This window comes from Mus caroli, chromosome 8 (assembly GCF_900094665.2).
Source record: "Mus caroli chromosome 8, CAROLI_EIJ_v1.1, whole genome shotgun sequence".
Lineage (NCBI taxonomy): Eukaryota > Metazoa > Chordata > Mammalia > Rodentia > Muridae > Mus > Mus caroli.
In genome coordinates, this window is record NC_034577.1 from 27,632,158 (window position 1) to 27,650,264 (window position 18,107).

At 45.8% G+C, this 18,107-nt stretch overlaps 1 protein-coding gene across 1 annotated transcript in view; it reads left to right on the top strand.

Annotated features, from left to right (window-relative positions):
- The first annotated feature begins 1,547 nt into the window (after positions 1-1,547).
- Positions 1,548-18,107, top strand: part of Ppp2cb (protein phosphatase 2 catalytic subunit beta) — a 20,722-nt gene continuing 4,162 nt past the window's right edge. The window contains exons 1-5 of the mRNA XM_021169534.2: positions 1,548-1,955; positions 12,518-12,727; positions 13,584-13,757; positions 17,322-17,411; positions 17,531-17,692. Of these exons, the coding sequence (XP_021025193.1) occupies positions 1,854-1,955; positions 12,518-12,727; positions 13,584-13,757; positions 17,322-17,411; positions 17,531-17,692 (738 nt within the window). The 5' untranslated portion in view covers positions 1,548-1,853. The remainder of the gene's footprint in view (positions 1,956-12,517; positions 12,728-13,583; positions 13,758-17,321; positions 17,412-17,530; positions 17,693-18,107) is intronic.

The following is an 18,107-nucleotide window of genomic DNA, read 5'->3' on the forward strand; positions in this document are numbered from 1 at the left end:
AACTCACTTTGTAGACCAGGCTGGCCTCGAACTCAGAAATCCGCCTGCCTCTGCCTCCTGAGTGCTGGGATTAAAGGCGTGCGCCACCACGCCCGGCCACTCATAACTTATAAAGTCAACTCTCAACCCTTGTACTGTGGTAGTGTTGCTATACTACTGGGCAGCTGCTTTCCCCACTCCATCGTTGAGAGAGGTGTGGTAGGTAGCGGTGCCTGTAATCCCAGAATTTGGAAAGTGGAGACAGGAGGATTAGGAGTTCAAGGTCATCCTCAACTCCAGAGCAAGTAGCCAGCCTGGAATAAAAGAAAATTGTCTTAAAACAAACAAACAAGGTCTGCAGAGATGGTTGGGGGCAGCGTACTTTGACTACAAGCCTTGCAACCTGAGTGTGATGCCCAGAGCCCACCTAAAACTGGAGATCATCCACTTCACAAAGTATATTAAGTACAAATTCCATGTACTCGACACAACTGACAAGAGTTTGTGCTTACTTATTTCAACTAATGACAAATCTGCAGCTAGAGGCAGTTTGGGGATTGCTTCAAGCTGAGAAATTGACAAAACCAACTCAGGAACCCTTCCCTTCTGATGCAGGACGCTGTTGAGCACTTGAGAACAGCAGAAGCAGCCATACATGGGTCAGACCCAGGAAATAGGGTCTGTTAGCACAGCTTTACAAGGTCTCGGTATCTAGCCCCTGTTCTATAAAGATCACTAATTACAGCCAAGGCATCATAGTAGTCACAACAAAGAATGATATGCTGGAATGGCCACAGAAAATTTTAAAAATCATTTCATGGGTTAAAGAGATGAGCTGAGGTTAGGATAAACACAGCTTGTTGGTGGTGGTGCACACCTTTAACCCCAGCAGTTGGGAGGCAAAGGCAAGTGGATCTCTGAGTTTGAGGTCAGCCTGGTCAACAGAATGAGTTCCAGGACAGCCAAGGCTACACCGAGAAACCCTGTGTTGAAAAAAACCAAGAGAAGAAGAAAGGAGGAGGAGGAGGAGGAGGAGGTGGAGGTGGAGGAGGAGAAAGAATGTGTACTACTCTTACAGATGCCCTAAATTTGGTTTCTAGCACCACATACCACCAACTCCAGCTCCTGGAGAGCCAATACTCTCTTCTGTCCTCCCAAGGCACCTGTACACACGTGACATAAACGTAAATACATTCTTTGTTAAAAGTTATCTTTCTGATGAAGACAGAAAGGGTCCGAGATTCAGGGCTACGCAATGAATTACTTCTAAGAGTAGAAATTTACTCAATAAATATTTAGTGCATGCTCTAGGGTAGTGAAAGGTTGAGGGAAAAGCCCAACAGTCTCAATTCCCGGTGCGGAGAGAGGTTCAAGGCGAGAACCGGATTCCCCGAGGGCAGAGTGGGCAGGAGGACGGGGGAAAGGATGCAAGGGGACCGTTTCTCCGCCGGGCCGCGCGAGGGCGCTGCTCCCCTCCTCGTGCCCCGGCCCCGGCGGCGCCGCCCACTCGCCTGTTCCCGGCGGAAATGCCGGGGCGATGACGGAACCCGGAGGGAGGGAAGAGAAAGAGCGAGAGAGCCGTGGCCAGAGCGCGGAGAGGCCTGCGGGCGGCAGCGGGCGGGCGGGCGGGCGCCGTCGGGCCAGAGCCTCCCCGGAGCCGAGCCGAGCTGTGCCGCGCTCTGCGCTCCGAGCCGTGAGCCCTTCGCCGCGCCCCGGGCGCGTGGCCGGGGCCGGGCGGGGCGGGCGCTCCCGGAGGCCGGGGCCCGCGGCTGCCCGCTGGGCTTGGGCGGGGCGCGGGCTGCGCGCTCCGCGGCTCGGTGGTCCCGCCGGGGGCCGGCGGCGGGGGAGGCGGCGGGGACGCGCGGCTCGCCGCCATGGACGACAAGGCGTTCACCAAGGAGCTGGACCAGTGGGTGGAGCAGCTGAACGAGTGTAAGCAGCTGAACGAGAACCAAGTGCGGACGCTGTGCGAGAAGGTAGGCGGCCCGCCGTGGAGGCGCGCGCGGGGGTCGGGGGGGAAACGGGCCCTGGCCCCCGGCTGGAGTAGGGGACGGGGTGCGGGACCCCACCCCACGCCCCAAAAACCAGGCTGCTGCAGTCCCCGGGCTCCACCGACAACTGCCCTGAAAGTCGTTAACACCCAGCCGTGGTTAGCGTGGCGTCGATCGCTCGCAGGTGATCCACGGAGTGCAAGGAGCTTTTGTTTGCACACTAGTGGGCGTGATGGCAGGCCGAGCCTTCTCCCAGCCTGAGTTTGGCGGAGGCAGGTGACTGAAGACTGGTCTGGGAGACCGAGTGGCTATATAGAGAGGGACGTCTTTTTCAGGAAGAAGGCAGCAGGTGCAGAATTTGGAAACAGTGCTTACTGGCAACGATAACTGGGATAGGTGCTATTTAGAACCGGCCACGTTACAGAAAGTTACTTCCTTTTTTTTTTTTTTTTTTTTTTTTACCCGGTGTATCCCTCCCGACCCCACGCTATAGCTTGCAGGTGATGGATTAGGTAGACCCTTTTTGATCGTGTCTTCTCAGCTTTCAGACATGTGTGTGTATCTATTAGTTTATTAACCGCTAGTTTTTTGGTGGTTTTTGTTTGTTTTTTGTTTTTTGCTTATATCACCTTACTTAGAGCCTTTTTTTTTTTCATTCCTCTTTTATATTGTGGGCTAACTCGCTTCCCTGTCTCTTCATGTTCAAGAGTCCTGCGAAAGAATAACGGAGCTAAGTATTCAAGTCAGAGTCTACATTTTTTCCCCCAGAAGTTAGGATCCTACCAAAGGATTTTGATTATCCGTCTGATAACAGGCACTCCTTCCTTGGGGTGGGGAGTGATAGATAGACGGCCCTTGGTGCGTTTTTCAAGTTGACCAGGGCCTTGTGCGTTGAATAAGCACTTAGCACAGGAGAGTTTCTTTCTTCAAGTAGAGCCGGGAAGAAAAGGGTGTTTCCCTCAGAAACTGTTTGTGTATCGTCTCAGTTAACTTTTATTTAATTTGCGTGATAACCTGTAATTTTGTTAAGTCTTAAAGGTAACCCTTTAGGTGATCTCTCTCAAGCTGGAGCACCACTGGGCTGTCCAGTTTGGAAATTGAGTCAGTCAACCTTATTGTAGTTGTGACATCCAACCTATAAACCAAGAGGTGGCAGAATCCGGCTAGGTTTTTCCGTTTGACTTTCTAATAATTTTAGGATCCACTCTTAAAGAAGGTTGTACCACGGCTTTGAAGTATCACACTGAAGTCTTAAACTCTTAGGAAGGTTTATGAGTCTTTTAAAGATTTTTTTTTTTAATTCCACTTCTAAGTAAACTGGATTACAGGTTAGTAGCAACATCCCGTGTTTTTGAGCTTACATCTTAGGCTGTGGGTCTCTTTTCTTTGCATATCTCCACAAATTCAGAGTGTCACCCACTGCTTTGTCCTCTAACCCAGAGGATGGAGTTGCCAGTGGGAGAAATAGCTGACTTCATGGCCTGTTCATGACCCTGGTATGCCCTTGTGGGTATGTGTGTCCCTATGTTTTCTTCCACCTGGTGGTCTGGTCCCATTTTATAATAGGTTTGAAGATTTATTCATTTTTAATTGTGTGTCTGTGTGCTCAGTGTTGAATGAAACCTGAGGAAGCCAGCCGTGTCAGATTCCCTGGAGCTGTCTGGGACAGTGGTGGTGAGCCACCTGCTGCGGGGTCTGGTCATTTGAAAAAGTAGCACAAGTTCTTAGCTGCTGAGCCAGCTCCATGCCCCCTACTTAAGTTCAGCCAATCAGAATTCGCTGCCGCCGCACAGCGTGCTGGCTGCCCGTCTGCACCTCGGTTGCATATCTGTGAGGCAGGGGACCTTACCTAACAATCTGCTGGATGGGAAGTATCAGGAGCCGCTCACACGATGCTGATGGAAGCAAGCACTCGGCGAATGTTAAATAAGAAAGAACAAGTTCTGGTCTTGTCTCGGTTGTCACTCTTGCTTTAGTGGGACTTGTGGGGACTGTAGTTCAATGGAGACTTTGTGTACGTCGGCCCAGTGTTTCCTGTTATCTTCAGCACACACGTTACCAGGTTTACAGCAACGCTGTAAAGCGACGCCCTTACTTCCCACTTGGTCTTGAGAATAATACTCTACCCTTCCTGAGCTAGAAAGCCTCGCAGGAAGGTTGGAACAGAGACAAGTGGTCTACAGTCACCCGCTATTCATTCCTTTTAGCTAGTTCTCTTAAAGGTTTTGTTCTTAATGTATTTGTATGTGTGTATGCGCATGTGTGTGTTTGGGCATATGCACGTGTGCACACTGATTTTGTATGATGTGTTTGTGAGTGCACATGGGGAGGTCAAAAAGCAGCTTGTGGAGAATGCCACTTTTATGTGGGCTATGGGGATCACAGGTTTGAGCATCAAGCACCGTTAGCTGCTGAGCCATTTCTTCGGATAAAAGAGAGTTAGTATTTACATTTTTAAAAAAAGAGAGCGCGAGCGAGCACGCCTCACTGTGTAGTCCTAGCTCCCTGGAACTTTGTAGATCAGGTTGACCTCAAACTCTGCCTGCCTGTGCCTCCTAGGTGCTGATATTAAAGGCATGTTCCACCATGCTTAGCCCACCCTTTTTTTTTTTTTTTTTTTTGGTTTTTCAAGACAGGGTTTCTCTGTGTAGACCAGGTTGGCCTGGAACTCAGAAATCCTCCTGCCTCTGCCTTCCAAGTGCTGGGATTAAAGGCGTGTGCCACCACTCCCCGCCCGCCCGCCCAATTTTTTAATGATGTGACTTTTAGATTTTCTTTGCCATACCACTCTATAGAAAGCGACATTGTAATGAGATAGTTGTCCCCCAGACATTAAATTCCTGCTCTGATTTAGCTCGGCAGCTGAGGCAGCTGAAATCAAGGTGGTTATGGTAAAGGCCCTGGCCTGGGGTCGTGGTGGTGAACCTCATCGAAGTATCAGGGGAGAATGACTGCCAAAGTTCCTGCACAAGAGACTTGTCTGGCTTCTGAAATGAGTTTATGTCACTGTAGAATTGCTGGCCTAGGACTGTGAGGCCTGCATTCTGAAACCACAGGCTTGATATACTCACCTGTTAGCATCCAGATTCAAAGCTAATTGTGACCTGGCTCCTTTGAACATAACTACTGCTTCTGGGACTGCTTCCTGCTGTGGCATGGCACACGACACTTTTAAAGATGGCTTGCTGCACTGCCTGTCTAGGCTGTCCAGGACAGTCTGTGACTAGGACTATATTTATCTCTCGTCCTGGGAAAACTTTAAAAAAAGATTGACCTGTTAAGATTTTATTCTATAACTGAAGACAGTTTGTGATGATGAGCTATGGGGGGAGGGGGGGATTGGGTTTGGGGGTTAGGCTACTTTCTGTGTTGACAGATATCCATTAATCAGAAATTCTGGGGCTTGTGTAGGAATACGTGCAAACTCTAGGCCATTAAAGGCTAGGCTCACAATAAAAACAAAAACAAAAGAACTGGGTGTAAATTCTCTGTTGAACGAGGTGTGTGTCTGTCTCATGGCTCTGCCTTCAAAAGCTTTGGCATGAGCAGACATTTCAGGTTTTACTTCATAATGTGAAAGAGCATATTCTTGACTTCTGAAGCAAAACTATGTTGTAGAAATAGAACTCATGGATTGAGATAATCGATTGTTCTCTGTGATAGATGTAACTTTTAAAAAAATAAAAATGGTTTTATCTGGTCATGGTGCCCTTTCCTTAAATCCCAGCACTCTATAGGCAGAGGCAGGCGGATCTCTGAGAAGAGGTCAGCTTGGTCTACTTAGTGGCTACATGAAAAAGGCCTTGTCTCCAAAAAGAAAAAGAAAAGGTAGTTTTAACTGCTAAACATCCTAACTGGCTACATAGCAAGTTCCAGGACAGCTAGAGCTACACAGTGAAACCCTGTCTCAGGAAACAAACAAAAGAAGCACACAGACAAACAAGAGCCCTAACTGGTGTTCATTTTATTACAGTTTTTATTTGGGTCAGGGTCTCACTACAAAGTCTGGCTGGCCTTGCTGTGGTTGACAGATTCATTTCAAACTGCTGAAGTCCCATCTGCTTCTGCCTCCGCCTCCCTCAGCAGTAAGGTGTCAGGTATGCGACACTGTGTCCTAGTGGTAAATTTACTTTAAACTTTTAGTTGAAAAGCGTTAATGCCAGCCTTGGTGGTACATTGATGAAGAGAAGTAGAGATACAGAGATGTAGAAAATGTTTCTCACTGTTCCAAAGAATGGTGTGGTTATAGTGGAATTTGAAGTTAAGACCCAGTCTACTGACTGAACAATCATTGTTCTTCAGTCCATCTGAGCCACTCTGCCCTTAAACTAACAGGTAAAGCAATTAAGAGAGTATCATAAACTAGTGACTAGAAAGTGGACATTGTTAGATCAGGTAGTTTCTTGACTTTATATGTGATATGTAAAATATCCTATGTGTGGAAAAATCTACACTTATATAGGTAAAAATGTTTACTTGTAAAATTTGTTTTTGTTGAATGGTTTTATATGCAGCATAAACCTTTATTCTAATTTGAACATCTTCCAGTAAATCCCCCTCCCCTTTTTTTGTCGATTGTTTTGGGTGGTATTGGTTCTGGTTGGCTTTGTAGTGCCAGGGGTCAGACCATCTAGCCCATCCCTGAGCCACTCTGACAGACTTGGTAAACGCAGCCCAGGCGCCAGCAGGAGAATGCCATTAGTGTCACAAGAAATTTCTCACCTGTGTTAGGGAGGAATTTTTAGTTGTTTTGAATTGACTTTTTTCATTCTTAAGTAAATGGAATGAAATAGAAACCTAGTCTAGGTTGTTAAAAGTAACTTCTCTCAGGCCTGAGTTAAGAGGACTTGTTGCTCTTGCAGAGGAGAACCGGGTTTATTCCCAAAACTCACACAACAGCTCACAACTGAACTCTGGGGCCAGGAGACCCAGTGCCTTCTTGTGACCTCCTCAGGCACCAGGCACACACGTGGTACACAGTCATACGTGCAAGCAAAACACTCGTAAATGTAATACATCTAAAAAACACTTTCGGAATAACGTATATGAAAACACCTTTCTTTCCTCATACCATTCATTCTTAGTATTTAAATGTTACCTTTTCCTGAACATTACTTTCCAAGTCTGGATTTGTTTTTGAATGGTCATATTAACCTTGGGAAGGAGGTCTGTATAGTAGAGATTGTTCCCTTCCTGGGAAGAGAGCTCAAGGTTAGACTTGATTCGGTAACAGTTATGCATTGACCATTCACAGACTTTAAATGAAGTGATAGCATGTCACTATCATGATGAAAACTGGCGTTCACATAATTTACAGACTAGCAGTAAAAAATTTATTTGAATTGTTCACAAAATACTAATGGGGACCTGGGCAAAGTTGTTGTCGTGAGGACCTGAGTTAGGGCCCCAGCACCCATGTAAAAGGTAGCTATGGGGGGCCGGAGACAGTCCTAGGGGCTTGCCTGGCCAGCCGACCCAGCCTGATAGGTGGGCTCCAGTCTCAGAAACTAATATGGAGACCAGTAAGGACACCTGATGCTACCCTCTTCCAGATGTGCAGCTTAGCCGTCTGAGTAGTCAATCGTTTGGAGGTTTATCTTTACACCACGGCACACATCAGTATGCCGTCCCCTCTTATAGAATGATAAAAGTCCACTGTGTGGATATAGGACGGTGGCTGCTTACATAGTCAGTACTTTTTGAAATCTGTTTTTGAAGCTTTTTAAATGTTTCCTTTTTAGGCCCTCATTGTAATACACACCTATACCTTTGTAATACACAGCTATGCCTGTGCACCCAGAAGACTGAGACTGTGACTGTGAGTTTAAAGTCAGTCTGGGATGCATGCTAAAACTGTCTCAACAGAAGCATATAGAAGTCCAGAACTTGCTCTTAGAGATGTCAGCCATGTGGAGAGGCAGCTTAGCAGTTGAGAGCAGTGGCCATTCTTCTAGAAGACCTAGATTCAACCCACCTAACAGCTCGAATATCTGTAGCTCCAGTTCCAGGGGACCCTGTGCCCTCTCCTGTCTTCCTCGGGCACCAGGAACACACATATTTATATGCAGGCAAAACAGCTCTGCACATTACAGACAGGGAGCTATTGAAGCTATCCCTTCCCCCTTTTATTCTACTACAAGCTTGGGAAAATGTGTTGTAAGATATTTGATCACACTGTGAACCCCAAGATTGTGGTATTTACTGGAAAAACCTGTTTCTAGCTGGGATGTGACTCAGCCCTAGCGAACACCTTTAATCTAAGGGCTTTTCTATTTATTGTAAACAGGATTAAATGAAGTCAAGAGGTGGAGCAGCAGATAGTTGGGGGGATGACATAGGAGAAAAACAGAGTAAGGAAGTGGGGGTAGGGGGGAGCAGATGGAGACACACGGGAAGTAGAAGGGAGTCTGAGGAGTTTGTGGAGAAAGAGCTGCTTTTTCCTGAGGAGGAAGGTCAGCTGGGTGCTTTCTCTGCCCCTCTGAGCTGGCAGGCTTTCACCCCAGCATCTGACTCCTGAGTCTTCAGTGGTAACATCTAACAGTTGGGATTTTGTTAAAACAAAGATGGGGCTGGAGAGATGACTCAGCAGTGAAGAGCACTGTCTGCTCTTCCAAAGGTCCTGGGTTCAATTCCCAGCAACCACATGGTGGCTCACATCCATCTATGCTGGGATCTGATGCCGTCTTCTGGCATGCAGGGGCACATGCAGATAGATATACATAGACAGGACAGCACTCATATACATAAAGTAAATAAATGTCTAAGAAAAATGACAGATGTATATGAGAAAGATAACATACATTTTATTTTGGACACAGTTTTCCCTGACGACCATTAGCTTACCTTATTTGTTTGTTTTGTTTGTGAGTTAGACTTTTTAAGGTAGCCAAGGCAGGCCTGTAATGTACAAGCTGGGCCGGTCTCCTGAGTGCTGGGAGTGTGGGCATGCGCAGCGGCCAGCCGTGCGGTAAACCCAGCTCTGTGTGCCCCTTTATGTGGAATGAGGCTCTGTTCATGGTGCTTTGTTTACATGAAAGCATCCTAGGATTAGCATCCTAAAACAGTTTACGTTTATCTTGGTCAGTGCACACATCCAGAACTTGCTTTTTAAGCAGCCGTGGGTGATGCTTGGCATTTCGACACTGCTGTTGTTAAACTCGGTTAATTTCCTTGCTTGAAGCGGAAGGGGCGTTGGCTAGAGCTGTGGCTCAATTGGTAGAGTGCTTACCGGTCCAGCCTGGCCTGGGCTCAGTCTCCAGCGCCTCATGTTGGAGGCAGAGGGATCAGAAGTTTTCAGGCTATTCTCTACTGTATACAGAGTTAGAAGCTAACCTGTCTTAATTAGACCAAACTCAAAAAGCATAAAAAAACAATAAGTCCCGTATGGTAGGCCTACTAGTGGTGTAGGAAGAGAGCTTACATTAACTATGGTGTTTTGGTTGAGCTGGGCTTGCTGTGTGGCCATGGCTGGCCGAGAGCTCTGGCCCCTGCTGCTTCAGCCCCGAGTGCTGGTGTGTAGCAGCCAAGTACTACCGTGCTTGACAGGCCTCTAGAATGTTTCACGTTTTAGACTTATTTTACGTATGTGAGTGTTGTGCCTGTATGTATGTCTATGTGTCACGTGTGTGCCTAAGCCCTAAAGAGATCACTGGAGCCCCGGGAACTGGAGTTGCAGACAGTTGTGAACCACCGTGTAGATGATAGAAACTGAACCCCAGTCCTCTGCAGTAGCAAGTGCGCAGAGAAACCCTGTCTCAAAAAACAAAACAAAACGAAAACAGAACAACTCATATGTTGGTAGCCAGAGAGAACTGGAGAGAAACCCTGTCTCCAAAAACTGAGCCATCCCTTTAGCCCCGCTGTAGACTTTTAAAACTTCATGAAAGACGATTTGTTTCAGAGGTTGTCTGGTTTTTGCTTTCTATGAATTTGCTTGGAGTGTTAGAGATAAGCGCTGTAGCAGTTTATTCATGTGTAGAAGGGAAAGATTGTGTGTGCAGTGTGTGCAGTCAAGAGGATAGCCTGGGGATATGTTACAGCAGTGGACTCCCTGTTGGCCGCAGAGGGAGTGACAGTTAAGTACACACTTAGACCCAAGACGACGTCTTTCAGAGATGAAAAGGGAAAGAACGGCTGGCGGACATCAGTGTCACATTCGATGCAGTAGTTTTGGCTACCAACTTATATCTCTACCACATATGGGTTCTTTTGTTTTCGTTTCGTTTTGTTTTGTTTTGTTTTTTGAGACAGGGTTTCTCTGTGTAGCCCTGGCTGCCCTGGAACTCACTCTATAGACCAAGCTGACCTCAAATTCAGAGATCCACCTGCTTCTGTCTCCCCAGTGCTGGGATTAAAGGGTGTGCCACCATGCCCAGCTGTCAACTGTGGTCTTAAGCCACAATCCATATTACAGCTTTGAATCTGGTCTTATCTGTGTCCTGGAAGTAATCAAATTTCTGTTGCTGAGTCCTAGTAAAAACTGGATAATGACATTCTTGGAACTGCTTCTGACTCTTTTTGTGCATATGGTATAAATCTATACATACTTCTCAGATGTTTTTACTATATTGAGTAACTCAGTCTAGAACTGCCTCCCTGGCTTGTTAATTAAAATAAGCCTTCAGTTACATTGTGCATGCACGGACAGGTCACTTCAGTAATGTGGTCATAAGAACATAGTTTGTCACACAACAAAGAATCAACCCTCAGAGAAATTCAGTTGAGGAGGGAGAAAAACAGCTGTTTTTACTTTATACACGGGAAAAATGATGACTTCATGCTCTAGGGATGCAGGGTCTAGACACCGGCATAAGGGTAGAAAGACCTTAGGTTACACGGTTACATTAGCACCATGAAGAGGAACTCGGCTTCCTTTTCTTCTAACTAATCCTAGGCCAGCCAGGAGAAATAGTCTATGTTCCACTGTCCACAGCTCTTGGGGAGTCACCTGGCTGACCTAAACATCTTCTGAATGAAAAATTGGGGACTTAACGCTGGTGAATTTTGCAGAAGTAAAGAGGTTAGAGCTCTTGTCAAAATGGGCTTAAAAATAGTTTAGAGCAGTGCTGTTGGAATAGCTGTCCCTGCTTAGAGTGGCCTCAAAACAAAAGAGGATGGCATGGGGCTTCATGGGAGAGCACTTGTCTAGAATATCCAATAGCTGGGTATACCCAACTGGTTAGGTCAGGCTGAGGGTACAGTAGCTCCGTTACAACTGCTTCGGTAATTGCTAACGTCTGTGTTTGTATTTGCCGAAGGGAAGGTGCGGGCCACAGCATGAAGGTGGACGGCAGAGGACAACTTTCGAGTGTCCGTTCTCTCCCACAGTCAGCCCTGAGCCATCTCTAACTCCAGAGTTTTAGCCTCCTGCAACTTTGTCTTTCTAGTCAGTATCCCAAATCAGAACCTTGTACTACAGTAGAGCACTCAGTTGCTAGAAAATAAGTTTGGAGTTAATAAAAATACCTGGCTTTGGAAACCATGAACCAAACAACTGTAGTCTCTCAGCCCTTGATAGTGGATCCAGGCCAGGGACTGAGAAAGGAGTTTCAGGTCACCGTCCTCTGCCTCAGTGCGAGGACTGGGAGCCCGGTTACTGAGCCCTTATGCGTCCCTTCTGATCGCCAGCTGGGTTCCAGGAGTTTGGCTGCTCTCAGTTGCCTCTGCTGATTGATCTCCGTCCTTACTGCACTGTGCTAGGCTGTTGGGCTTCTCCTGCCTCCCGTGCTTAGTGCTTGCAGACAAGTGTGGTTTGGTCGCATGCTTTGTTCTGTGACGGACGGCAGCAGCTGTGACAAGCATGCCACAGCAAGATGGTATAGACATTAGTTACTGGCCAGTGTGCCTCCTGCAGCACCCTCAGGGACATTATTGGTTTAAGTTTGTTTGTTTTTAATTAAGCAGATCATGTGGGTTTGTGACGTGGCATTTTCCCTCATATATCAAACACACTTGAGTAATGCCATCAAAGATCTAGTATTCCGTGCTCTGGACAGACTGTTTATTTTCATAAGAATCTAGAAGAGAAGTCCCCTTTTTCAGTAGTGTTGTATTACATGAGCTCATGGCTTAATGGGCATTTGGGTAATTTGTACTTTTCTATTAACACCTGCTGCACCTCCAGGGCCCTGCGTTCAGTTCCCAGTGCACCTGTCAGGCAGGCACCTCACAAGCACCTCCAGCTGCAGCCCCAGGGGTCAGGTGCCCTCTCTGCTTCCACAGGCACCGGGACACATGGGCACACAGACACAAGTAAACACACAGTAAAGATAAGGCCTTTCAGCAGAGGAATAATGCGGCCATGGATAGTTGAAACAAACTTCATTTTATTCCTACCGGCACCTCAGAAGGGCTCCACGTTCTCTGCATCTTTGTAGATGTGTCATCTCCAGTCTTTGCTAGTATGGCTATAAATCTGCCTGTCTCTTCATAGGGTATTGGGTTATTTTATACTTTCAAGTGGTTTCCCCCAGATTTTTTTTTCAGTAGGTAAGAAATGCTGTTAAATTTGTAACCGAGTCTTTTCGTTTATTTTCCTTTTCTAACAGGCTAAGGAAATTTTAACGAAAGAATCAAATGTGCAAGAGGTCCGCTGTCCTGTTACTGTCTGTGGAGATGTGCATGGCCAATTCCATGACCTTATGGAACTCTTCAGAATTGGTGGGAAATCACCAGATACGAACTACCTATTCATGGGGGACTATGTAGACAGAGGATATTACTCTGTGGAGACTGTGACTCTTCTTGTAGCATTAAAGGTACGGTTGATGGATATAGGGTGGGGGTGAACTTCAAAGGAGGCCAAAGGCAAAAGAATGTCAGTGTTGCATGTATCATTTTAATTTCATGGTTGGCTTTACATCTTTTACAGAGAGATGAAAGTCCACACCTTAAAACTTGTCCATTTCTGGTAAATGTATAACTCATGGTTATCCATAACTGAACTCTGTGAATTATATTTGATTTAATTACTTACCACCCTTCATATGGAAACATTAAACAAGTCTGTTTACTTGGTGACATGAAAAGCCCACTGTTCCTCTGCCTTTCCGTTCTCACTGCCCTGTACCCCGCACCTCACACTTCAGCCTTCAAGATCGGCTCCTTTCATCCCTGCTCGGGCTGCTAGATGAACCAGCTCCTGTCTGTCCTGTCGTGCTACTTCCCTGTTTCCAGAGTCCTCTTTGATTCCATACAGTCTTGAGAGTCAAACTCATTAAACGCTGCGGCTCTCCTGTAGTCTGTCTGACTTTATCCTGTAAGTCACAGCAGAAGTGGCTCCCCTCAAAGAGTATTTTTATTCGTGCTCTAGACTCTCACTCTCTCTTTCTCTGGTTTTCCCCCAAGATTTCTCTGGCTGCTTCCTTCTTACTACTCCTGCTCAGGCTAAGCAAATGCTTAGGACGTTTTAGAATTCGGGTAATTGCATGTCCATAATGCAATGGACATGCATTATGGGGCCTATAGTAGGGGACCCGAGTCTAAGCATAAAATCCACTTGATTTAATTTTAAAGTGGACAAAAGAACTATTTAAGGAAATGGACTTGCGGTTAAAACTAACACAGAACTGGAGAGCCGTGATTATACCATGGTTTCTTTTCCTTGTCTTTCAGGTGCGCTATCCAGAGCGCATCACAATATTGCGAGGAAATCACGAAAGCCGACAGATCACACAAGTGTATGGCTTTTATGATGAGTGCCTACGGAAGTATGGAAATGCCAACGTGTGGAAATACTTTACAGATCTCTTTGATTATCTTCCGCTTACAGCTTTAGTAGATGGACAGGTGCGCATGTGTGTGACGGGGCCTTGCCAGGAGGAGCCTAAATGTGGGGGAACAGTCAGTGTTAGGAATTCATGTACATGTCTCTTTGGCGTATTCTGTTTGTTTAATACAGTGCTGCTGAGTTGAACCTGGGCCTTGGTGTCAGGTGCTAAGCCAGTGTGCTACCCCTGGGCTACAGCCCCATGATTTGGTTGGTTTGGTGGCGGTGGTTGTTTTTTGGGTTTTGTGCGTGCCTGTTTTGGAGAGAGTCTCACTAAACTGCTCAGGCTGAGACTTAACTGTACCCCCAGCACGGCTTGATACTGTGATTCTGCCTTGGGTTCCCAAGTAGCTGGGGTTCTGGGCTGCAGTCACCAAGCCCTGCTTTACTTGGCCAAAGAAGATATGTGCCCTAATGTGTGCTTTTTAAATTTAGAAAACAGTATAAAAAATGCTTAAGTCTTTGGGTGTATATATTATTAGTAACACAAGATGTTATTAGAAATTGTGCTCGTAGCCAGGCGTGGTGGCGCACGCCTTAAATCCCAGCACTCGGGAGGCAGAGGCAGGCAAATTTCTGAGTTCAAGGCCAGCCTGGTCTACAGAGCGAGTTCCAGGAAAGCCAGAACTACACAGAGAAACCCTGTCTCGAAAAACAACAAAAAAAAAAAAAGAAAAGAAAAGAAATTAAATTGTGCTTGTATTACTATGTTTCCTGGCTATCATTAGTAACTTTTTATTCCCATCTATCTTCATGATAACAAGTATCATATTATATATTACATCATTTTTTTATCAAGGGGTTCTCTTTTCCTAGCACAGTAAGTTTTGCGGCCTACATAAGACATTATACAGGATTCCTGTCTCAGTATTTAGAAGGTTCCCAGTGAGGTGATTGAAATTCATATATAAAACCCGGAATAAAACTTCAGTGTTAGTGGGACTTTAATCCCTGCACTCAGGCAGCAGAGACTGGTGGATCTGTGAGTTGGAGGCCAGCCTGGTCTACAGAGTGAGTTCCAGTGCTGACAGGGCTACCCAGTGTTCTTGAAGGTGTAACAGATACTCTTGGGCTTGCAAGTCGGAATATAATTTACTTATAACAGTCCGTGTTGTCCCAGCCGTGAGTTTGGATACTGCAGTAATTGAAGGGACAATACTTTGCCTATACTTGCTAAGTTGTAAATGTATACGTTGTTACATTTTAATTAAAATTGTTCAAGTAACAGTCTTTATTAGCCTTAAAAAACAAATTCATTTGGAAAGATAATGGTAATAGTATTGGTGGTAGATCTAATTTTAAAATTTGGTTCATACATTGGCAGAGCTTTTATGTATTTCTTATACAATCAGCACTCCCCAAACTCATCAGCCTTTATACTGTTTCTGAAATATTTATAAGAAACAAAACAGCCAGCCTACACCATTGTGACAGGTTATCATTTATGAAATGTTATTACTGGAAGACACCTCAGAAATCAAGTAGAGAAAACAAATGGTACACAGGGTCCTGGAAGGAAGTGACAGGCTTAGGTCCTTGATAGTGTTCAGTATATTGGGACCTAGGAAACCAGATGTAAATACCGTGTGTGCAGTGTGTGGGGACAAGCACGTGGGGCTAGAGGCAGCTGTCATAACTCGGTTGATCTGCACATGGCTTTTTTTTTTTCTTTTATGTTTTTTCGAGACAGGGTTTCTCTGTGTAGCCCTGGCTGTCCTGGAACTCACTTTGTAGACCAGGCTGGCCTCGAACTGAGAAATCTGCCTGCCTCTGCCTCCCAAGTGCTGGGATTAAAGGCGTGCGCCACCACGCCTGGCTGCAGATTGCATTTTGAGACAGGGTTTCTCGCTGAACCTGGAGCTCACGATTCAGGTAGCAGGCCTGGTCAGAGACGCACTTGTGTCTCTACTGAGCTTCCATGCAGTGCTTGTCAAGCCTGGCTTTTTACATCGGTGCTGGGGCTCAGTTGCCTATATGGCAAGACCTTGGCTGGCTGGGCCATCTAGCACCAGATCTGCTTTGTCTGGTGGTGGTTTGGGGGATGTTTATGGGGGAGTTAGGGAGGTTGGCCTACATCAGAATGAAGTTGTCAGGCTTTACAGCATCTGCTGAGCCTTTAAGAAACATGGAGCTTAGGGGGCTGGGGGGTGGAAAACCTCAAAATCCTCATCGATGGACATGATGTACCTGCCTGTAATCCCAGCACTCAGGATTATAGAGCTTCTGTCTCCAAAATCAAAAATGAAATAAAACTGAAGCCTTATGCTTAATGTGTAAGTTCAATAGTCAACCAAATATAGCAAGCACAAAAAGATAAAACCAGTGGGGGTGGTCTATATCTGTGATTTAAACTTCAGTGCGAATTGTTTTTAGAAAATCCATTAACTGTCTCCTTTATTTAGGGACCCATTACAAACTTAAGCAGAGCCAGGAGAAAAGGCTGATAGGGTCATATAGATCCATTCAGGAGCTTTGGGCAGAATTGTTGAATCCTAAAGCTAGCCTGGGCTGTATACACCATTGATCCTGTCAGTGAACAAATATGAAACTGTTCACTAAAATATTCATTATTCTTTGATTCATAGTCTAGTCCTTGAATAATCAGAGGATAGTCCTAAGAAAAAATTTTAAAATGCTTATATTATCCTACTTTCTGTCAGAAGTCCTGTAGATACACTATAGTAAAGGGAACTGAAGACAACTGGGAGGTGGCCATGGGCGACCAACATTTTCTTCCTAATTTGTAAACACATAAAGTAGTTGTTTTGCAAGCATGGAGGCTGGTGTTTAGATACCTAGCAGCCATGGAGGGCACAGCGCCCACCTGTGACCCCTCTCCCGATGATGGGATGCTGTGCTTAGCTGTCTAACCACAGCAGCAGGCGCTGGTGAGTAAGGTGGAGTGATCCGAGACATCCAGTACCAACCTTAGGCCTGCACATACATGTGCACCCACTAACATGTAGACCTGCAAACTATGTGCACTTAGCAGGTGTGCAGGAGAGGTGACTCGGTGAGTAAAGTTTAAGGAGAGAGAATCCCAAAAGCTGCCCCGATCTCTGTTAGATGGGCTCTACACATCATACAGTGAGAAATAAGTGTATAAAGGAATTACAGGTGATACACTGTAGAGGGAAAGTAGATGTAATAGTGGTTATGTGCTCAGTAGGTCTGGAAAACAAAAAAACCCTATTGTAATCTATAATGGGAACCAGTAGGATGTTAATGTTGGGAAAGAAACCAGGTGTGTGACCGCAAACACAGTGATGGGTGGTGAGCGCCCTGTGCAGCACACGCACTGTACAGACACCACACACACTGCGGCTCAGACTAGAGCGTGCAGAAGGCCCTCCCATCCCCAGGACCACAGCCCGGGAAGAGAGGAACCCTGAGCAGGGAACTGCTGTGGAGGTTATTGCTGGTGATTGGACTCTGCTTTGCATTGTATTTCACAGATCTTTCAGCTAATGATACCATTTGGAAAAAGAAAAAGCTGTCATGACTAACATTTGCAACCGCTACTTAACTGTTCATTAATTTAGCTATTATAAAAACAAAACCATTTTCTTCTTCTTGAAAAACAGATATTCTGCCTCCACGGTGGCCTGTCTCCATCCATAGATACACTGGACCACATAAGAGCCCTGGATCGCTTGCAAGAAGTTCCACATGAGGTGATTTTTGAAGTTACTTCATTTGTTTTGATTTTAAGGGTAATCACATGTGGGAAGGGTAACTCAATTAATTAAGTATCATAACTCACGGTGCACACATATTCTTTCTCCTTATCCAGGGCCCAATGTGTGATCTCTTATGGTCAGATCCGGATGACCGTGGCGGCTGGGGCATTTCTCCACGTGGTGCTGGCTATACATTTGGACAAGACATTTCTGAAACGTTTAACCATGCCAACGGTCTCACACTGGTGTCTCGTGCTCACCAGCTCGTAATGGAAGTATGTACTTTTCCTGCTCTCGTGCGTGGTGTATGTGTGCACCGTAACAAGGCTTCTCGACTTAGAATGGAGGGACCAGGTCCCATCACCCACATCCAAATCTCCATGTGGATTCTGTCAAAGCCATTGTCTGTTGTAACCAGTGTTTCAACCAGAATGTTTCCATCAGTAATCCTACTTCTCACACCCTTGGGTCAGATGATTGAATTTTAAGTTTTGCAGTGTGTATAGCTTAATCCAAGTTACCCATGGAAGTAATTTTTCAGATTTTATATGATGTTGACATTTTGAAATGATGGAAGTTTTATATAAGAAATATCTTTCTAGCCGGGCGTGGTGGCGCACGCCTTTAATCCCAGCACTCGGGAGGCAGAGGCAGGCGGATTTCTGAGTTCGAGGCCAGCCTGGTCTACAA